This window comes from Polyodon spathula, chromosome 10, assembly GCF_017654505.1.
Source record: "Polyodon spathula isolate WHYD16114869_AA chromosome 10, ASM1765450v1, whole genome shotgun sequence".
NCBI classification, from domain to species: domain Eukaryota; kingdom Metazoa; phylum Chordata; class Actinopteri; order Acipenseriformes; family Polyodontidae; genus Polyodon; species Polyodon spathula.
The window spans coordinates 22176853-22200792 of NC_054543.1; the positions used below are offsets into that span (position 1 = coordinate 22176853).

Consider the following 23940-nt stretch of genomic DNA (forward strand, 5'->3'; position numbering starts at 1 on the left):
CATCTTGTTAGCCTTTTTTATGGCTTCCCCTCATTGTCTAGATGAAGACATTTCTGAGTCAACAAAAACTCCTAGGTCTTTTTCATAGATTCCTTCTCCAATTTCAGTATCTCCCATATGATATTTATAATGTACATTTTTATTTCCTGCGTGCAGTACCTTACACTTTTCTCTATTAAATGTCATTTGCCATGTGTCTGCCCAGTTCTGAATCTTGTCTAGATCATTTTGAATGACCTTTGCTGCTGCAACAGTGTTTGCCACTCCTCCTACTTTTGTGTCGTCTGCAAATTTAACAAGTTTGCTTACTATACCAGAATCTAAATCATTAATGTAGATTAGGAATAGCAGATGACCTAATACTGATCCCTGTGGTACACCACTGGTTACCACATTCCATTCTGAGGTTCTTCCTCTAATAAGTACTTTCTGTTTTCTACATATTAACCACTCCCTAATCCATGTATATGTGTTTCCTTGAATCCCAACTGCGTTCAGTTTGAGAATTAATCTTTTGTGCGGGACTTTGTCAAAAGCTTTCTGGAAATCTAAATAAACCATGTCATATGCTTTGCAATTATCCATTATCGATGTTGCATCCTCAAAAAAATCAAGCAAGTTAGTTAGACATGATCTCCCTTTCCTAAAACCATGTTGACTGTCTCCCAGGACCCTGTTACCATATAGGTAATTTTCCATTTTGGATCTTATTATAGTTTCCATAAGTTTGCATATAATAGAAGTCAGGCTTACTGGTCTGTAGTTACCTGGTTCAGTTTTGTTTCCCTTTTTGTGGATCGGTATTACGTTTGCAATTTTCCAGTCTGTCGGTACCACGCCTGTGTCAAGAGACTGCTGCATGATCTTGGTTAGCGGTTTGTAAATTACTTCTTTCATTTCTTTGAGTACTACTGGGAGGATCTCATCCGGCCCAGGGGATTTGTTTATTTTAAGAGCTCCTAGCCCCTTTAACACTTCTGCCTCAGTTATGCTAAAGTTATTTAAAACTGGATAGGAACTGGATGACATGTGGGGCATGTTGTCAGTATCTTCCTTTGTAAAAACTTGTGAAAAGTAATCATTTAATATATTTGCTATTTTTTTTTCTTCATCTACCATTTTGCCATTTGTATCTCTTAAACATTTAATCTCCTCTTTGAATGTTCGTTTGCTGTTGTAATATTGGAAAAACATTTTGGAATTGGTTTTAGGTCCCTTAGCAATGTTCATTTCTATTTCTCTCTTGGCCTTTCTAACTTCCTTTTTGACTTGCGTTTGCAGTTCTGTTTACTCCTTCTGCGTACTTTCTTTTTGGTCCTTTTTTAATGCTCTGTAAAGTGCCTTTTTTCGCTGAATATTTCTTTTAATTGATCTATTAAACCATTTTGGCAATTTAGTTTTACATTTAGATTTGTCTACTTTAGGGATGTAATTGTTTTGCGCCTCTAGTACTACATTTTTGAAGAACAACCATCCTTCTTCTGTGGGTGTTTTCTCTATTTTACTCCAATCTACTTCTGTTAGTCTCTGTTTCATACCTTCATAGTTTGCTTTTCTAAAATTGTAAACCTTAGCTTTAGTCATTACTTTTGGGGTTTTAAAAAACACTTCAAATGAGACCATGTTGTGGTCTGAGTTTGCCAGTGGTTCTCTGACCTCTGTTTTAGTTATTCTATCTTCGTTATTTGAAAAGACTAAATCAAGGCATGCCTCCCCTCTAGTGGGTGCCTTCACAAATTGTGTTAGGAAGCAGTCATTTGTCATTTCCACCATTTCTATTTCATCCTTCGCTCTACCCACCGGGTTTTCCCATTTTATTTGGGGGAAGTTGAAATCCCCCATTAGTATGGCTTCTCCTTTGCTACACACATTTCTAATGTCATTGTATAACAGATTATTGTGCACACCGTCTGAATCTGGCGGTCTATAGCATGCTCCTATTATTATGCCTTTTGAATTTTTGTCCGTTATTCTGACCCATATTGATTCGGTTTTATTTTCTTTGTCCAGGTTTAACACCTGGGCTTCAAGACTGTTTTTTATGTATAGCATTACCCCTCCTCCTCTTCTGTCCTGCCTGTCTTTCCTATACAGTGTATACCCACAAATATTATATTCGTCCCCATCACTCTCAGACAACCACGTTTCTGTAACACCTATCACATCATAGTTACCTGTTAGTGCAGTAGCTTCAAGTTCTAGAATTTTGTTTCTGATACTTCTAGCATTTAGATAAATACATAGCTTTCTTCAGCTCTGGCTCACACTCACTTTCCCAGCTTTCTTCAAGAGCCGGTGCAGGACTGCAAACATACAGCGTCCTATCAGCACAAACTGGCTTCATGAAGCAAAAATGAAAGCACTTGCTAGGAGGTATGAAAATGAATACACTACTCTACTTTTTTAAATACCACTTCAAGCAGCAATTAAAGGCATTATGTGAGAAGAGTTCACTATTGTTTGAGTTAGGTGTACAGCAGAATTCAAAATGTACAGAATGGATCCAGGGGGGGCATAAAAGGGTTCAGGGAAAAAAAAAAAAAAAAAAAAGTTAAATTACAGCACATATAACATAGTTTGAGTACACCTGCTTGAAACCAGGTTTTTCATGATTATCTATGCGTTTAACTGTATAAACGTGTCTATAAACACTTAATATTTCATTATATGATACATGTACTTATATAAGCTGATAATCATAAGTGAACTGCATTCCAAAATTTACTTTTTAAATGAAAATGTAAATCTTGTCAATTTCAATGAAATGGTCACCCAAAGCAAGGGGATTTCGTCTGAAGCCCAAGTCAGTTAAAAGTCTGAAATGTGTCAAACACAGTGTTAGAACACTGGCCTAACTATAAAAGTGTCTGTATCAGATGTTCTCTGAATTAACTAGCATGTTACCTAATCAACCTTTTGTCACCAATTATTGTTAACAGGTGACTCCATGATTACTATAAATATAGATAGCATAGGCACAAGTTTGTCATTCCTGAATGTAAGGGAGCAGAAAATGGCAAAATACACTGAGTTAAGCAAAGAGAAAAGACTGTAATTACTTTAAGAAATGAAGGTCAATCTTTAAGACAAATCGCAAGAACTTTGCAAGTGTCACTGCTGTGGCCAAGACCATCAAACGATTTGAAGAAACTGGCACTCATGAGGACCGAACAAGGTCAGGCATGCCAAGGGTGACAGAGAACAAGTTCATTCAAGTCACAATTCTGCGAAACCGGCTAAATGCTACTAGAATTACAGATGTTTCAACATGAGCTGTTCAGGAGGAGACTGCATGAAACTGGCCTAACTGGAAGGATTGCTGGAAAGAAACCACTGTTAAGTGTGCAGAATAAGAGGGAGACTTGCCTGGGCCAAAATCACAGAAACTGGACGTTTGAGGAGTGGAAGTCGGTCTTATGGACCGATGAGTCAAAATTTGAAATATTTGGGTCCAACCACCGAATATTTGTAAGACGCAGAGAGGGTGAGCGCATGAGTTCTGCATGTGTGGTTCCCACTGTCAAGCATGGAGGAGGCAGTGTCATGGTCTGGGGTTGCTTTGATGGTGACAGAGTTGGTGATCTTTACCAAGTCCATGGCAAGCTCAATCAGCATGGCTATCATAGCATACTTCAGAGGCATGCCATTCCATCAGGATTACGGCCTCTTCTTATGGCAGTCCTTCATTCTTTAGCAAGATAATGACCCGAAACACACCTCAAAGTTGTGCAAGAGCTATCTAGCAAAGAAGGAAAGTGAAGGATAACTCAGTCTAATGACCTGGCCTGCCCAGTCTCCAGACTTCAATCCCATAGAACTTGTATGGGATGAACTGGACAGAAGAGTCAAAGCAAAGCTACCCACAAGTGCCCTACATTACACTGATACTCCTTATGTTTTGTTTTGTTTTGTATATTGTAACATGTGCTTTCATTTTCAAGTATTTACAGCAACATATACGACGTAAAACATTGTCAATTATGAAAAAAACCTAGTTTCCAGCAAGTGTACTCAAACTTTTGACTGGTACTGTGTGTGTGTGTGTGTGTGTGTCTATATATATATATATATATATATATATATATATATATATATATATATATATATTATATATATATATATATACATATATATATATATATATATATATATATATATATATATATATATATATATATATATATATATATATACGGAACACCTCCACAGTCGTCATTCTAGACGATCAGGTGACAGGTGGAACACTCCATGCCTTGTTTATTGCTCAATACGTGGTGTGCCCATTAGTAAGCATGTTAAGGTTGCTTTTATTATTATGGCTTGATGACTGGTTCGTGCAAAAGAAAAAAAATTAACAGCGGATCCAATGGGATGTTGGATTTTTCTTTTAACATCAAGCATGCAAGCAAACTAATCATTATTTTGCTGTGATAGCAAAACTGTCTAATAGCAATGTAACCATATTGTACAATATGTACTTTACATATGAAAATTCACTGTGAAGATTTCCGGATTGCTTTGGCCCCGGTAATACTGAGATTCTGGGTATGATCATCAGTACATGGTGCTGGCTTACTTCTCTAAAGGTACTTTGGCTGGCCTGGCCTGTCTGCCTTTCCACAGATTTATGGCAGGCAACTTGAATTAAAGAGCAGCTCCCGAACTCGGATTGTAGTTAAAGATCACATATATACATATGTTTTTCTGACTTCAGTCTTCAACATTTAGCAGGAATTATAATTAGAGCTTTCGTTGGAATGTAAAATTGTCCCTAAATGGAGGTTTGAAGACTGTAAAAACAATTTGCAGTATTTCATTTAACTTCTTTATTCATAGCGGTATTTCTGCATCATCTATTTTGATGCTAAAGATTGAGAGCAAAACACAATATAAATAGGGTTCTACTGAGAACATTTTTTTTTTGTTGTTTTAATGCTTGAGGCTTTATTTAAAAGTAAAACTTGTACTTCTTTTTCTACAAGCTTTATAATGTTCTTATAGATATACAGAATGACAGTCCATCTTGCTAAATTTCAGTACCTCAGTTTAACAGAAAAAAAGAATAGCAACAAAGGAAGTTTGTATATTTACAACATTTTGTCCAAATTGGTTCTACTACTTGTTTGAGGAAGGTGAAAACAAAAGTAGGTCATGCCTCTCATCTTTAACAAGACACAGAGCAGAAGCAGAGATAAAAAAAAAAACAATATATTGATTAACCGATCATTTGTTGCGAGCCTCTTTGAACAATTCAAATCACCCTGATTCCCTATTTGGAGCTTCAGGTATATTTTTTTTTTTTCCCGCTCTATTTGAAAGCTTCTGTTAATCTACATATTTGTAGATTTCCTCCTCAGTATTACTGTAAAAGTTTAATTAAAATCAACATTGCAGGCCACTCTGCGGAAATAACATTATCCATCTATCTAGATGACAAAGACTGGAAACAGGATATCTAATAGAGCCCTTCAAATATTGCATGCTGATTAAAAAACAGAAAGAAAACAAACTTCTGATTTAAATATCCAAAATTCACTCTAGTGTTTCCTAGTTTGTTTTAGAACACCATCACCATGCATAAAGTGATTGGCTAAATAATCAGATAATGGTCTTAACAGCCCACCATACATTTGCCCTGGCACACTGTTTGAAAAGTCTGCATGCTTGATTAGTCATGCTCTTTTAGCAAGTGGCGTTCTTTCCGGCCAAGGTTTTCCCACCCAGGAGACTGTTTTGATAGACAGATTGGTGAATGCAGCCTCTGTGTTGAGGGACGAGCTGGTTGCACGGGCCCCACTATCATAACCCTTGTGAAGTCAACCCTCACATCTCCCATCAGCTTATAGAGGTCTACTGATTTGACCATATACTGCAAGCTAAGGGGATTTCCTACTTGTTCATCCATTCTTTAATATATTTAGTCTAATGAGCACAGTTAATAAGATGTGCACCCGCAATAAAGAATGGGATGTATTTGGCTCCACTCACCATGTATATGAATAGAGGCACAATGCTCTGTAATGCTCCCATGTACTGGGCGAGGGCTGTGTCAAACTTCTCAATGTACTGGTCTGGAGGACTGGCCTGCAAAAGGTCAAGAAAACAGTGCAATCATGGGGAAAAAAAACAGTCAATAGTACTGCAGTACCCCTAATACAAGTCTGGTCTATACAAGCCTGGGATCCAGTGGATGTCTGGTTCAAACTGAAGACCCCCAACCTCCCTTTCTCCCTTCCCTGCATTTAAGTATAGAACTGATGTCTCACTTTACACCGCATTAGCAGTGAAGCATAAATGTTCCTTGTCAACTTTTAAGCTGTTAATCAGTTAATACATAGATAGTACCTATCTGGTCTACTACTATACAACCAGCTTATGCTTTGTGCTGTTCTGAAAAACCCAGAAACTTCCAATTTCTTTTGCTCTTCCTCATTGTGGTTAGTGCATCTCCACTCCCTTTAGTTTGACCCCTCCCTGGACCAGCTTTGTGTTTCAACAGTTTTGAAGTTTTATTCGAATAATACTTAGGCAGGTCAACTTTATTAGTGTTCTCATAACACTGTGTATACGATGTGACAGAATCAGATTGTTTCAGATCTTTACAGGGATGACATTACAGGTAGCCATGGAAATCCACTAGCTGAAATAAAGGAAGTGCATGAGAAATGAGAAGTTCTAGCAACTCTGATAAGTTGCTGCGCTATTCAAAAAAGTTCAAACCCATTGTCCAGGTCATATTAAAAAAAAAAAAAAAAAAAAAAAAATCATAACTATTGAGAATATCTGAACTGAAAATACCATAAAAGGTAAGGGAAAGTTTTAAAAAATAAATAAAACCTGTCAATTATAATTTGAAGCTATTTGTGCTTTACCAGGTTTAAATATTTTGATACACAAACACAGGCTTTAGACTTTCCTTTTAAACTGTGAACTCAGGCATCTGATATTATACCCCACAGTATGCCAGACACTTGGAGCAATACCTCTCCACTATAATCTTTATAGCAACCATCTTACAGAACTCAATGACTCCAGCGTCCATTTCCAAACTGCATTCATACGCAGTGTTTTTCTTTCTCTTTTGAAATGCAGCCGTACAGGATACAGAAACACATTGTTCCAAGGATTAACAGGCTCTTCTTTGTTTAACTGGGCTCCTTGCTTTTAAGTATAATGATACACATTTTCTTGAATGCATGCAGGATGTATAAGTGTTCTTCTGACAGTCATTCAACATTAATTTCCAGGTGCTCTCTTATAAACAATTCTATTTCTGCTTCCCTATTATGCAAAAATAATAATGATGAAATGTGGTCTTCACTTCTTTCAAAAAAATTAATTGGTGTTTTCAGAAAAAAAAAATCAGCCTAAACTGAAGTACACCAGCTTTTAGAATGTAGCCCAGCGTGTCAGTGCTGTAACACACCCAGCTGAAGTACATCAGCTTGCAGAATGCAGCTCAGCATGTCAGTACTGTAAGACACCTAGCTGAAGTACACCAGCCTTCAGAATGTAGCCCAACGTAGTAGTGATTGCTGATAGTGCACTGCTTCAAAACGAAAAGGTAAAAAAAAAAAAAATTAAAAAACAAACTTTCTGAAACAGCGGCACATGGCAGTGTAGTAATGTTAAATATTATTTGTTTCACTCGACACACTGCTACAGTTGGGACTGATTTAAAACAAAACATGTATCAGCATCCTGTATTTGTTCAGAGCCTCAGTAACTTTTAAGCAACAACACAGATTACGTTCTTGACAGTAAGTTAATATATACAGTGCCGTGAAAAAGTATTTGCCCCCTGTCTGATTTTCTGCATTTTTGCACATTTTTCACATTGAATTTGGTCAGATCTTTTTGTGGGTTGTAATAGTATATAGACGGAGTCTGAGAGAAAAATGACACCAAAGTTTGGCGCTTCTTTCATTTGTTTGGTGTGCAAGGTAATCAAACATGCAAAACGTTATTGCCCACCTAATTAAGAAGTGGAAGGTGCCTAGATCATGCCGTCCATCCAAACTGGATGACCAAGCAAGAAGGAGACTGATCAGGGAAGCTACCAAGAGGCCAATGGCAACTCTGCAAGAGCTACAGACTTTTATGGCAAAGACTGGTCAATGTATGCATGTGACAACAATATCCCAAGCACTCCACAAATCTGGCCTGTATTTTACTCAAGAAAGCCCACCTTGAATCCCATTTGAAGTATGCAACAAAATACTTTTTGGCCTAAATGCACAGCATTATGTTTGGCGCAAATCCAACACATCACCCAAAGAACACCATCCCTACTGTGAAGCATGGTAGTAGCAGCATCATGTTATGGGGATGTTTCTCATCGGTAGGGACAGGGGCACTTGTCAGGATAGAAGGGAAAATGAATGGAGCAAAGTAGAGAGAAGTCCTTGAGGAAAACCTGCTGCCCTCTGCAAGAAAGCTGAAACTGGGACGGAAGTTCACCTTTCAGCATGACAACGACCCAAAGCACACAGCCAAATATACATAGGAGTGGCTAAGGAAAAAAAAGGTAAATGTCCTTGAGTGGCCCAGAGCCCTGACCTAAATCCAATCAAAAATTCGTGGCATTATTTGAAGATTGCAGTCCATCAATGCTCCACAAGAAACTTGACAGAGCTTGAACAGTTTTGTAAAGAAGAATGCACACCTAGATTTGGCAATATTTGACCAAAGTTGGTAGAGACCTATCCCAACAGACTCACAGCTGTAATTGCTACCAAAGGTGCTTCCAAAAAGTATTAACTCAGGGGAGTGGAGACTTATCCAGTTATGATCTTTCAGTTTTTTATTTTTAATATATAGTTTTTTTTCTCAATAAAAACTTTTTTTCCCTTAACAGTGTTGAGTATGATGTGTAGTTAAGCGGAAAAAATCTGAGGCACTGACGGGGATGTAGACTTTCTATAGGCACTGTGTGTGTGTGTGTGTGTGTGTGTGTGTGTGTGTGTGTGTGTATATATATATATATATATATATATATATATATATATATATATATATATATATATATATATATATGCACACACACACACACACACACACTTAGTGTACAAAACATTAGGAACACCGGCTCTTTTCATGAAATAGACTGACAAGAGGAATCCAGGTGAAAACTATATGAAGGGGAGACAGGTTAAAGAAGGATTTTAAGCCTTGACACAATTGAGACATGGATTGTGTATGTGTGCCATTCAGAGGGTAAATGGGCAAGGCAAAAGATTTAAGTGCCTTTGAATGGGGTATGGTAGTAGGTGCCAGGCGCGCCGGTTTGAGTGTGTCAAGAACTGCAATACTGCTGGGTTTTTCATGCTCAACAGTTTCCCATCTGTATCAAGGATGGTCCACCACCCAAAGGACATCCAGCCAATGGGAGGCCAATGGTCGAAAACAGCTCATTGATGAAAGAGGCCAAAGGAGGCTGACACGAATTGTGCAGAGCAACAAACAGGCTACAGTTAGTCAACTGACAGTTTAGTACAATATTGGTGCCGAAAGACCCATAAAAGAATGCACAACTCGTCGTACCTTAACACAAATGGGGTATGGCAGCCGACGACCTAACACAGTTTCACTTCTTTCAGCAAAAGACAAGAAACTGTAGTTGCAGTGGGCTAAGGAATGAAAACACTGGACACTGGAGGATTGGAAAAACACTGCCTGGTCTGGTGAATCCCGATTCCTGCTGTTTCAACAGGGGTAGGATATAAGAACATCTCTAAAGCACTGAATATCCCCCGGAGTACAGAAAAGACCATTATTAAGAAATGGAAAGAATATGGCACAACTGTGAATCTGTTAGAACAGGCCGTCCTCAAAATTCCCGTTCGCGGTGTCATCCTCTACACCGATTTACTCGGCATAGGCTACCTTGCAGCTCGGGCCTACGTGCCCCTCCCGAGCCTCGGGCTTTCCTAATGCGGCTGCACTTCCCATCAACGCCGACTGACTCGGCTACATTAGTACGGCATCGACTGCACTCTCCTCGGCGCCGACCCTGACGCCAAATTAACTCGTCACCCGCTTGGACATCTCCTCGACGCCGACTGAACGGCACCAGTTGGAAACATCTTCGGCGATGCTCACGATGCTGATTAAACTCAGCACTGGTCAGACCACCAACCTCGGCGCCGACTGACTCGGCACTGACGGCGCTCTGCGTGGCACTGACCTCAACGCCGATAGACTCTGCACCGACTGCTCGGCACAGACCACGCTTCCTCTTAGCCGATACACTTAAGTTGACAGCCAGTTCCGTCCGCGCTTTTCTGGGCATCGATATGGATGTCGATTACTCAGCTCGGCACCAACACGTTGCTCGGCACCAACGCCCAGTGCTATTTCACTGTGCTCTACAGGGTCCTCCAATGGGATCCACCAGTGTGACCAATTTGCGGCAAAGCTCCCCAGCAGGATGAACACTCCTCCTGCACCAGATGCCTAGGGCCAGACCACGCGGCCAGGGCACTGGCAGGAGAGTTGGACTGCTCTCTCTGCCGTAAGTTCTCCAAACAAACTAAGCGCATAAGGGTAGCCCTCTCGCCAGCAGAGTCTCTCTCCTCAGGGCTGGGGAGAATGAGATCGGTGGTAGAAGGCCCTTCCCAAAGGTCCTCAAGAACCCCGGCTGCCACTGTGACCATGGAGCTCCCCTTACCCCTGGATCATCTTCACCCTCCCCACCACCAAGGCGTAGAAACCCTTCCGTGGAGGCGAGATGGTCGCCACCTAGGTGACTGCCCCCTACCACTGGGCAACCTCAACTTCCCCATTCACAATCCTCATCCCCCAAGACAGGCGAGCTGTCGTTCACAGCACCGAGGTCGGATGTGTCCGACCCCGCCACTTCAGTTGGGCAGGCCACAGCGGAGGGCTCGATACCACCCCTTCCGCATATATCACAAATAGAGGAGTAATGGACCTTGATGCAGCACGCAGCCACGGACATTCTCTGGCCGGCAGAACAGGAGGGGAAGGAAAACTGTTTTCTCAAACAAAAAGGGCACCCACAACAAGCCCTACCCTTGTGCCAGGAATTCCTGGAGCTGGTTCGAGCATCTTGGGGCAACCCGGCATCCGCTCCCTCAGGCTCCAGAATGGCAGGGTCCCTGCTACACACCGCATGAGCCCAAGAAGCTGGCCTAGGCATGTTCTCTACCATTGGGGACACAGTCACGGTGCTGGTGCAATGTTTCACCTTCACCAGAGGGGACAAAAGACCCCACTTGCCCGTCCAAGCCCTGTAGGACTACTGACGGTAGGACGGTCGGCCAATGCAATGGCCATACTGGTGCTGTATCAGTCGCAGCTGGCGGGAAGGCTGCAGGAACGGGCAACTAAGGCGGGTCTCTAGCAGCGCTGGTAGCCACTCGCAGACACCTCTGGCTAACCCAGGCCAAGGTCATGAAGACCGAGAAGGTGGCACTATTAGATGCCCCTATTACACCGGAGGCAGACCTTTGGAGCAACCATTGATGTGAGCCTTGAGAGGTCCCACAAGGCCACGTAGGTCGCGTCAAAATTCTTGCGTCTTCCTGCCTACCGCCAGCGCCCTAGGTGGCTTCACAGCCTGCAGGAGAAACAAGGCCTGAACACCGCCCTCCACCACAGACCAAGCAAGCAGGCAGAGGAAGAGCCGGTGGTAAGGGACCACCACCTACTTCCATGTCCCGATCCGTCCCATGCACAGAAAATAGCTACACTTAGCCTTTCAAGGCAGCGCGTACGAATTCTGCGTTCTGCCATTTGGCCTGTCACTGGCACCCTGTACATTTTCACTGACTCCTCTCATGCTGCGGGGTAGTCGGAACTAACTGAACGATTGGCTAGTTTGCACGCTTTCCAAATCACGAGCCAAGGCACACACCAGACAGGTCATAGATCATGTCAAGAAGTTAGGGCTCTCCATACATCAATGTCTTAGTTCACAGTGTTCCTGAACTCTGAGCATGCTTGCCTCACTGTCGGAAAACAGGACTCGGTCGTTGGAAGTCACACTCTTCCAATTCAGAGAGGATGCTCTTCTACAGGTCAGAATATTCCAAAGGTTGTTGGGGCTGATGGCAGCCGCCTCAAGAATCCTTCCCCTAGAGCTGCTGGGAATGCATCCGCTTCAAGCTTGGGTGAATGCGCTCAAGGTGCACCTGGTCCACTATTTACACCAGCTGGTGTGAGTGTCCAGACAATGCCGGAAGACACTGGAGTGGTGGCTCCTCGGATCTCACCTCAGCTTCCCCCTCGGCTCCCCTCACAGAAGGGAAGTAGTCACTTCGGACGCCTCCAGCCTGGGCTGGGGTGCGGTCTGGAATTGAAGGGGAAAACAAGGTCAGTGGAAAGGACCTTGGTAGCAATTGCATATAAATGCCCAAGAACTGCAAGCAGTAGCCCTAGTGCCATCTCATTTTCGCCAGCAGTTCGTGCACAAACACATGCTGGTCCAGACAGACAACATGACAGTGGGCGCCTACATAAACCACCAAAGTGGCCTGCGCTCACCTGGCTTTCACCATATGGCGCACAGAGTCCTGTCCTAGACACACAGAAACTTGCGTTCCATCAGGGCGGTCCACCTCCCCGGTGTGGACAACAGAGCAGCAGACTTCCTGTCCAGAGGTGCTCCAGACAGCTCGGAGTGGAGACTGCACTCTCTGGTTGTGAAACAAATTTGGGAGAGATTTCGTACAGTACACGTTGACTTCTTTGCAACAGCTGAGTCCACTCATTGCCCCCTGTGGTTCTCTATGGAGAGAGAAGGGGTCCCCTGGGAGTAGACGTGCTAGCTCACCCCTGCCCACAGGAGCTCTTGTATGCGTTCCCTCTGCTACCGCTGCTGACCCTGACACTAGAGAGAATCAGGGTGGACAAAGCCCAGGTTTTGCTGGTCGCATCCAGGTGGCCGAAGCACCCCTGGTTTGCTCTCCTCTCCAACATGTTGTGGAGCCAACTGTGGCAGCTCCTGCTCTGCAAGGACCTCCAGAGCCTAGCGGTGAGGGGGGGGGCACCAAACCCAGCCCAGCTCCAACTCTGGGTTTGGCCGTTGAACGGAGCCGTCTATCCAGACGAGGACTGCCAAACGCAGTGGTAGAGACACTACAGTCTGCTAGGGTGCCTAGCACCAGAGCCAAGTATTTGTATAAATGGAATATTTCCAAAACTACTGCATTGCTGGGGGTCACGACCATGTGACCTGCCCTACTGTGACAATTCTAACCTTCTTACAACTGTTTGATGTGGGAAAATCTGCATCTACTCTGAAGGTCTACTTGGCAGCAATATCGGTGTGCCACGATAAAACTGACTCTGTGTCCACTGGGGCACACTTCCTGGCAGTGCAATTTTTGAAGGGGCCCGGAGGCTCTGTCCTCAGATGAAAAGCATGGTCCCTAAGTGGGATCTGGGGCTGGTGCTTGGGGTCCTTGCAGGTCCCCCATTTGAGCCCATGGCCTCAGCAGAGCTGTGCCCTGTTTCCCTCAAAGTGGTGTTTTTATTAGCCATTAGCCATTATTAGCTAGAAGAGTAAGTGAGCTTCATGCGCTGTCCATCGATGACACCTGTATGGCTTTCACTGGTAATGACTCACGGGTAACATTAAAAACTAACCTGGCCTTTTTGCCAAAGGTGGCTTCATCATTCCATATTAACCAACCAGTGGGTTTGGAAGCTTTCAGACCTCCCCCGCGTGATTCCGAGGATGATCGCAGACAGCACATGCTTTACCCGGTCCAGGCTCTGCGCTGTTACCTGGATAGGAAGGCGTCCAGGAGACAGTCAAACCATCTGTTTGTCTGCTATGGGTCCCGACTAGAGGTCAAGCACCTTTCGAAGCAACGTCTAGCACACTGAGTGTCGGATGCCATACGCTTGGCGTATGAACAGACAGACTCCCCCATGCCAGGGGACATTACGGTCCATTCCACCAGGGGCCAAGCAACTTCATGGGCTCTCTTTCATGGCACCTCCTTGGATGAGCTTTGCAATGCTGCTACATGGACAGGTAGTCAGACATTTACGTGTTTTTACCGCATTGATGTTGCAAACGTGTGAAGCCCTCCCTGGGCTCTAGGGTGTTGCAGGTGGCATGCCCTTAGGCGTCATAAGAGCTCTGAGGCTATCGTTGTGGGGTTGTACTATCAGTAATCTGGAGCCACGACAGCTTTGGTACAGCTTTCCCATTCGGTAGTGGTTGTCATTCAAATTGAAAGGGAACGTTAGGTTATTACCATAACCCTGGTTCCCTGAAAGAGAATGACAACCATTACCCTTTGAGGCCGTGTCCCCAGCTGACCTGTTTTCGAAAGAAAATGGCGATGTGCTACTGTGAGGTCGTCCCTCTTCAACAGGAGATGGGAAGGACTTCCCTCTCACAGCAGGGCCCTGATAGAGGCAGCTTTTTTATATGTGCACAACCCTGTCTAGTACCATGTAAAATATTCAGAATTTGTGCTCTTTGTGCAAACTGAGGCCTCAGGGAACGGATATAACAGCTTGATCCAAGATATGAATTTGGGGCCAAAATCAAATTTGTGAAGGGTAGCAAACAAATAGTCCTATTCGACTTGATCAAATGCCTTTTCATCGTCTAGAGACAAGAACCTAGGGAGATTGTGACGTGGACTGTGTATAGATCAGATTACAAAAGTGACAGAGGTTAAAGAAAGACTGCCTATCTCTTAATGAACCCCATCTGATCCAGTGAAATAATGGAGGGTAAGACATTTGCGAGCACCTTCACGTCAACACTGAGAAGGGAAATGGGCCTATCCACAGACAAGGGGATCCTTGTTCTTTTTTAAGAGCAGAGATATTGTAGCCTGATGGAGGGTTAAGGCTTCAGAAAACAGGTAACATCAAAGGAGACAGCTGTGGGGCACATTTTTTGTAGAACTCTGTGGAGAAACCATCAGGTCCTGGCGATTTTCTGCTCTGCATATATTTTATTGCTTCATTTATTTCTAATAGCATTAGGGGTTCGTCCAATTCAGTTTTAGTTTGGGGGTTAAGAGTGGGAATGTTAAGTTTATTAAAAAATGCGTTTATTTGAGCAGGATTGTCCAAAGATTCTGAGGAGTAAAGTGTTGAATAATAATTTTTAAATTCATCATTGATTCCCTGTTGGTTGATAGTTGTTAAGCCAGACTGGATGTTTATTCCTGTAATAAGGTTAGATACTTCCCTCTTATGGAGTTGATGTGCTAAAATCCTACTGGCTTTGTCTCCATGTTCATAAAATGTATAACGTGATTTAAGTAATACCTGCTCATTTTTTTTTTCTGGACAAGAAATCAAACTCTGTTTAAAGGGCCAACCGTTTTTTGTAAAGGTCAGGGGTTGGGTTATTTGCATATTCCTCATCTATTTTTAGAATCCAGTCTGTGAGTTCAGACAATCTGCTCAAGTAATGTTTCCTTAATTGCACCGAATATGAAATGATTTCCAGAAAGGCGGCTATTTGGGAAGAAATAAATTCAACAATATTTTTATCTGAGAGTAGAAGTGAGTTAAAGCGCCAGGAGCGGCGAGGGGAGGGTTGATGGTTTATTTGAAACTGTAAGTGCTATAACAAGTGGTGCATGTATATGTGTGTGTGTGTGTGTGTGTGTGTGTGTGTGTGTGTGTGTGTGTGTGTGTGTATATATATATATATATATATATATATATATATATATATATATACATATATATACACACACATATATATATATATATATATATATATATATATATATATATATATATATATATATATATATATATATATATATATATATATATATATATATACACACACACACACACACACACTTACAGTTATTATTGTAAAAAGGAAATCACATAAAATAAAAGTATGATGCCCAATCTGCTGGAGGCGATTTGCTGGGAACCAGAGAAAAATAAAAAAAATTAACTAAAAGGACAATGAACGAATGAATGAATGAATAAATTAATGAATAAATTTAGCCAGTTCAGCCATTCTAATCCCCCCAGCACATAAACATTTAAAAATGTGAAAAGGCAGAGAGAAAATACTAATTAAAAATAACAAATACTAAATACTAATAATTTTTTTTTAAATAAATAAATAAATAAAAAACACACACACACACACACACACACATTGGCATCCCTGGGCTAGTGAAATAACTTACTGTGCACTTCAAGACTTTGTACAATGTCCATTCCAGTTTCAAAAGGAATGTTTATATGCGTACTTTATTGCAAGACATAAGCAATGATTACTGTTCATCTTGCTAAAAAGACTGAAAAAGGATGTAATATGTGACTTATCAGTTTAGGACGTGACTGAAGTGTCCGCCGAAGCGTGGCTCGGTTGAATGTGGTTCTGAAAGTGGAGAGATGCATCTCCTAGAGTCGTAAAGAAGTGTGCTTTGCCATTAATGGTCATCTTCAAACGAGCCAGGTGTAAAAGGCCATACTGAATCCCAGCACTTCGCAACTGTGACTTAATTCCATTGTAGGATGCTCTTCTTCGTGCCAGGTCTGCACTGAGATCAGGGAAGATGTGGATTCTATTGCCGTTATATGTCAGTGGGCCCTTTCCTCTTGCCTGGCGAAGAATTTTTTCTTCATCCTCGAAACAATGCATCTGGACAATCATCTGTCTCGGCCTCTCCCCAGTCCTTGGCTTCGGGGCGAAAGATCTGTGAGCTTGGTCGATTTCGGGATCCTTCTGGAAAGAAGCTACATCAATGACTTTTGAAAAGAATGAGAACATAAAAGCTGTTGGATTATTGCTTTCCTTTCCTTTGGGGATGCCAATAATGCGCAAGTTCTGTCTCCTAGAACGATTTTCCAAATTGTCAGCTTTCTCCAGTAGGGCCTTGTTTTTATCCGTTAGGGTGGAACACAAGGTTTCCAAAGAGGTAACCCTGCGATCAATATCTGCCACCGAGCGTTCGTGGTCTTGCATGCTGGGCATCAACGCTTCTTTAAGTGTTTCCAGGGATGCCTGTACTTCGGTGTGGAATGTTTGGGATTCGGTATGCGTATCAACCCTGAATTTAAGGAACTCTGATCTGTAGGACGACATTTCCGAACGCAGGATCTCAGTAATTTGCATAGCCAGTGAAGAGTTTGTGGCGGCTGGGCCTACGAGCTCCTGCTCTATCGGATCGTGACCTAAATGATCCTCTGAAGGTTGTGGACACCTATCCTTCGATTTAGACATTTTGTGTTGTAGCTGGAGAGTTTCACTGAAATATGTTGGTATATTGTTGAGTTAACTGTACAGATGTGAGAAAAAATAAGTAATATGGTGGAGAGAGGCGTTTCTTGAGTCTACGCCATATGACACCGTAATCGGAACTCCTAACCTAACATTTTCTACTAGCATGTAGCCTATAATTTAAATATGCTGCACCTTTTTCTTTTTTTTTCTCATTTATCTACCTTATTAACAAAAGTAGTATACTGTAAGTAAGAACATAAGAAAGTTTACAAACGAGAGGAGGCCATTCGGCCCATCTTGCTCGTTTGGTTGTTAGTAGCTTACTGATCCCAAAATCTCATCAAGCAGCTTCTTGAAGGATCCCAGGGTGTCAGCTTCAACAACATTACTGGGGAGTTGATTCCAGACCCTCACAATTCTCTGTGTAAAAAAGTGTCTCCTATTTTCTGTTCTGAATGCCCCTTTTTCTAAACTCCATTTGTGACCCCTGGTCCTTGTTTCTTTTTTCAGGCTGAAAAAGTCCCTTGGGTCGACACTGTCAATACCTTTTAGAATTTTGAATGCTTGAATTAGGTCGCCACGTAGTCTTCTTTGTTCAAGACTGAACAGATTCAATTCTTTTAGCCTGTCTGCATATGACATGCCTTTTAAGCCCGGAATAATTCTGGTCGCTCTTCTTTGCACTCTTTCTAGAGCAGCAATATCTTTTTTATAGCGAGGTGATCAGAACTGAACACAATATTCAAGATGAGGTCTTACAAGTGCATTGTACAGTTTTAACATTACTTCCCTTGATTTAAATTCAACACTTTTCACAATGTATCCGAGCATCTTGTTAGCCTTTTTTATAGCTTCCCCACATTGTCTAGATGAAGACATTTCTGAGTCAACAAAAACTCCTAGGTCTTTTTCATAGATTCCTTCTCCAATTTCAATATCTCCCATATGATATTTATAATGTACATTTTTATTTCCTGCGTGCAGTACCTTACACTTTTCTCTATTAAATGTCATTTGCCATGTGTCTGCCCAGTTCTGAATCTTGTCTAGATCATTTTGAATGACCTTTGCTGCTGCAACAGTGTTTGCCACTCCTCCTACTTTTGTGTCGTCTGCAAATTTAACAAGTTTGCTTACTATACCAGAATCTAAATCATTAATGTAGATTAGGAATAGCAGAGGACCTAATACTGATCCCTGTGGTACACCGCTGGTTACCACACTCCATTCTGAGGTTTTTCCTCTAATCAGTACTTTCTGTTTTCTACATGTTAACCACTCCCTAATCCATGTACATGTGTTTCCTTGAATCCCAACTGCGTTCAGTTTGAGAATTAATCTTTTGTGCGGGACTTTGTCAAAAGCTTTCTGGAAATCTAAATAAACCATGTCATATGCTTTGCAATTATCCATTATCGATGTTGCATCCTCAAAAAAATCAAGCAAGTTAGTTAGGCACGATCTCCCTTTCCTAAAACCATGTTGACTGTCTCCCAGTACCCTGTTACCATATAGGTAATTTTCCATTTTGGATCTTATTATAGTTTCCATAAGTTTGCATATAATAGAAGTCAGGCTTACTGGTCTGTAGTTACCTGGTTCAGTTTTGTTTCCCTTTTTGTGGATCGGTATTACGTTTGCAATTTTCCAGTCTGTCGGTACCACGCCTGTGTCAAGAGACTGCTGCATGATCTTGGTTAGCGGTTTGTAAATTACTTCTTTCATTTCTTTGAGTACTACTGGGAGGATCTCATCCGGCCCAGGGGATTTGTTTATTTTAAGAGCTCCTAGTCCCTTTAACACTTCTGCCTCAGTTATGCTAAAGTTATTTAAAACTGGACAGGAACTGGATGACATGTGGGGCATGTTGTCAGTATCTTCCTTTGTAAAAACTTGTGAAAAGTAATCATTTAACATATTTGCTATTTTTTTTTTCTTCATCTATGATTTTGCCATTTGTATCTCTTAAACATTTAATCTCCTCTTTGAATGTTCTCTTGCTGTTGTAATATTGGAAAAACATTTTGGAATTGGTTTTAGCTCCCTTAGCAATGTTTATTTCTATTTCTCTCTTGGCCTTTCTAACTTCCTTTTTGACTTGCGTTTGCAGTTCTGTGTACTCTTTCTGCGTACTTTCTTTTTGGTCCTTTTTTAATGCTCTGTAAAGTGCCTTTTTTCGCTGAATATTTTTTTTAATTGATCTATCAAACCATTTTGGCAATTTAGTTTTACATTTAGATTTGTCTACTTAGTATGCCCATGTCAAAATATATGGTTTACTATTACGTTATACTATTTTACTTTCAGTATACCAATATTTTTATGAAGGTTGTCACATATTGCCCAGCAATTTATTTATTTATTTATTTTTCATTTCACGGTCGGCTGTGACATAGCCTTGATTCGAACCAGAGATCTCTAGGCCTCAGGGCGCAGCCTGCACTCCTTGTGGAGTGCAGTATTTTTTTTTAAAGCCATAGACAAATTGAATAATGTGATATAGACCATTTAACGTTCATGTGACCGGAAATGACAAACAGGGGTATTTGGGCTTCTTTTTCAAGTCAAGTTGGCTTTTATTTTTTCACAGAGATCTGGCAACCCTGATTATTAAACTGCAGTCCTGTAGTTTCATGCAACAGTTGTGCGTTGACAAAATGCCATGAAAACTTAACATAAAGAAAATGAAGCAATAAGCTCAACAATTAAACTAAATAGGAAGTGAAAAGGTTACTTTTTTGTATGAACTCCAATAACCCTACATTCGTGTAACAAATATTTTAATTTTTTTTGTTCCTGGGTAGTAAATGTTATTTCCTAATTGCTTATGCCTCAAAAGTATAGAAAATGGCTATTATTAATCAGCCACTGACTCACTGTGTGACCCTGAACAAGTCACTTAACCTCCTTAACCTCTGTCTTTAGTTGAGACGTTGCTGTAAGTGACCCTGCAGCGGATGCATAGTTCACACACCCTAGTTTCGTATTTTGCAAAGCGCTTTGTGATGGTGGGCCACTATGAAAGGCGCTATATATATATATATATATATATATATATATATATATATATATATATATATATATATATATATATATATATATATATATATAATATAGAAAATATATATTGTGTGTGTGTTTATGTTTTGTTGTTTTCGATTGGATTTATATTTTTCCTTCCTGCCCACTAGAATTGCCTTGGTGCCCCAGAATGACCACACACTATTGTAATGACTTAATACATGTAGTAATTAATACATGTATTAATTCAAAATTAGTTTTTGACGGTGATGGCCTTCCATAGCACACAGGTTGAATTTCGTCGTGTTGCCGTCTATCATTAAATAAATTCTGATGATCAATAATAACCCGCCTCCGCTAAGTTCTCCAACTCACCTCCGGGGTGCTTGTTTACATATTTTACACAATCAGTATGATTTTCAAAAGTGGCAAAATAAGGGGCATAATAATATCACTAATTATAATTGCACAGGCTCATTTTATACAAACCATTTGAAAGCGATATACTCGGCAGCCAAAATTAGGTTTTAGAAATCACTTTGCGACCTCATTATTGTTTTGCACCTTTTGCGGGCTTACATAGGATGTAATACATGTGGAAAAAATAATTATGTGGCAATAGACAAGTTAATTTCTGCAAATCTATCATATGGTAGTTGCATTAAAGGTGAAACAACTTCCATAGTAAATACCAATCTGTTGGATGTAGGCAAACTTCCCATCCTAAGAACCCTATTCCTTTCTTCAGTTATTTTCAATTGCTTTAAAGCAGTGTTTAAAGAGCTGTTTTTTCTCGCTTTTCTTCCTGACAATCCTTACCTTTCAATCCTCTCTGAAAGAGTTACGTCTGTGTTTTGGACGTACATGTGATTCTTATACACTACCAACAGAACAGTTATTCTATATAACAGTATTAAAAGTAACCTTGGTGAATACATTAATGGCATTCAGCCACCTTGGTGAATACATTAACACATCAGCTAATGACGTAACCATATGCAAGTTACTGTTGGCCCACCAGCAACTAATGGTTGTTTTGCATTGTGTGAAAAAAAAATAAAATAATGAAAAAAGTTTTGGTGCAGTTAATGCTCCTGTGAGTTTCTGTGATTTTCATCTCTGGAAGTCTGTGTTCTGCTCAGCCTGGCTTCCTGATGACATTATTTGAATACACAAAATGACACAGCTGGCAGGATCTTCTTAAGAGAGGCCCAAGATTGAACTGCAAGGGTAGTGTTAATGAACGGTAATAAATACAAATGTAGCACCATCTGCAATGCAGAAAAATCACAAGAGGAAAAAACACACAGAACTTTGTGACTTTTTTTAAATGGCAGTCGCATTTATTTAAGTTTGGACTCAGGAAAGCTGTGAAACGTGACCCCCGGTAATATTATAAAGAACGAAAAACAACACTGAACTGTGCGTAACTGAAACATGATCTGTGTGATCAATGCATACATTGGGCAGTTAAGTATTGACTTTAAGCAATGTGCTGAGACTTGTAACTTTACGTCAGGGTTTCATTTTGATAGTTTTTTTAATGCAGCAAAAGAAAAAGGTGCATTTCTTTTAAACCAGTGCTTAATTTCTTTTCTTTAACTCTTTACACACAGCACCATTTCCGTCTGTTTTTCACTGTTTTCATTTATGTATGTTTAACTAAAGGATAGTTTGTGCTGCATGCATGTAACATATCCATGTCATGTCACTGCTATATATATTGCAATGGCGGCTCGTGTATACGGGCGCCGCCCCACCAGTTTAAATTAATAAGTAATAATAATATTTCTCACCCGTGCCACACACAGTAATAGGATGGGAGGAACAGATCAGAAGCCTGCATTTCCAATTGGTTCTGGGGTGCTGAAGCCTTTCGCCCCTGGAGCACATGCGTAGTAGTGATTTCTGAGCTCTTCGCGTGTAAAGCAATGCAAGTTTTCAATGAGCTCTGGAGCGCCCGTGACTGTTATGAAAGTGTATAGCTGTCATGACTACAGTATGATATTTTAAAAGTGGCTTGATTGTTTATAATAGGTGAAACATGTTTTAATTTCATAACCACAGTATGCTCCTGCAGAAAAGAAAGTAAAATAAATCGCAGAGATTTGTCATCTATTGTCTGATTAAACCTGGTACCCTACATTTGTTTTCCCTCTGCACTAAAAGTAATACTTAAGCATGGGGCGATATGGTTATTCATACTGTATTTATATCAAATGCTACTTATTTACATAGACTATTACTTCTGTATATTCAAATAAATAGGCCTACAGAAATCAGTAGTCTAGTATCTCTAGTCATTTATATCAAAGGTTTTCGTTTCAATAATGTAATGCACAGTACAATTACGGGAGGATAACTGAAGAATAGTTAAATACAGTACATCGAGTGTAAGTAGTATGTAACGATTTTATGTTATATGTGTATTTGGGAGAGGTGAAATACAGGGGTTATGGTTGGGGGATAAAATAAGAGTTGGTTCTCCGTTCGTCATTGACACCCACTTCCTTAGAGACTGTTGCAGCATTTCAGGGATTCTAAATTGGGTGAAAAATAGAAGCATATATAGGAGAGTTATTCTTTTTCAACAAATGTGTTTATGTGGAGGTGTGCTGTCTCTTTGCTCAACTAACATTATTTATTATGTATTTAGCAGATGCTCTTATCCAGTGCGGTTTACAGTTGTTACAAAGTACTGTACAATACACTACCCTACCCCCTGTGAAAAGGAGCTCTCTATACATACAGTGCCTATAGAAAGTCTACACCTTTTGTTGCCTTATAGCCTAGAATTAAAATGTTTTTTTGTTTTTTTTCATTTAATCTACACATCCTATCCCACAACTTCCTAGTGAAAAAAATATTCTAGAAATATGTAGAAAATTAAGTTAAAAGTAAAAACTAAAATAGCTTAGTTGGATAAGTGTCCACCTCCCTTGTAATAGCAACCCTAAATTAGCTCAGGTGACCCAATCGCTAAGTGGCCTCCACCTGTGTTAAAGGGGAACCCAAACGCAATTTTTTGTTCTATAAAACACAAAAAAATGTTCTTCCTATTCTGATTTGATATAAAAATATAAAATATTGCATTTTGTATGACTCCTTTCTGGGTTACAAACAGCGTTACAGCTGGTCTCTTCCAACAAGAAACAGACGGTGAAATCTGAAAACACGTTGGAGAGAAGCTGTCATTTCACTGACTGTATTTCTTCAGAAGTTAACGAAAGTGATGATTATAATTGGGAGGGCAGTTTTATTGATGGCAGTGGGCTCGTTGTTGGTGTGTGTGGCATACAGCCATATCAATTTGAGCCGTATGAAACCGAAAGAGAGTCGGACATTGATGATGGCGATCGCCTACATAGCAGACTGGTAATTTTTTTTTTATTTTATTTTATTTGTATTAATACTACAACGTGTATAAAATAACTGCATACCGATTAATCTGAAGTAATCATTTTTTATTAAATGTTATTTAAAAAAATAAAAAAAAAAACTATGGAAAGTTCAATTCAATCCCGGGTGCACTGCTGTTGCACACGAGCAAGGCAGCCTACATCACCGAGTCAGTTGCTCAGTATGTAAAAAACACCGATCTGTATAAATTGGTACAAATCTAAGTCACTTTGGATAAAACCCTTCTTATTACGATGATTATAAAACAAATTATTATATTATTTAGTTTTATAGTTCGTTAAATGTCTTTCTTTTGTTACTTT

The 23940-nt window shown here is 40.5% G+C and overlaps 1 protein-coding gene across 4 annotated transcripts in view; it reads right to left on the reverse strand.

Annotated features, from left to right (window-relative positions):
- The window catches only part of LOC121321985 (CDK2-associated and cullin domain-containing protein 1-like), a 129845-nt gene that overhangs the window by 82845 nt on the left and 23060 nt on the right, over positions 1-23940 (reverse strand). For 3 of the 4 annotated variants that reach the window (XM_041261375.1, XM_041261374.1, XM_041261373.1), the window contains exon 4: positions 5989-6084. The exons of the other annotated variant lie outside the window; for it this stretch is intronic. In XM_041261375.1, the coding sequence (XP_041117309.1) occupies positions 5989-6084 (96 nt within the window). The remainder of the gene's footprint in view (positions 1-5988; positions 6085-23940) is intronic. 4 annotated transcript variants of the gene reach the window in all.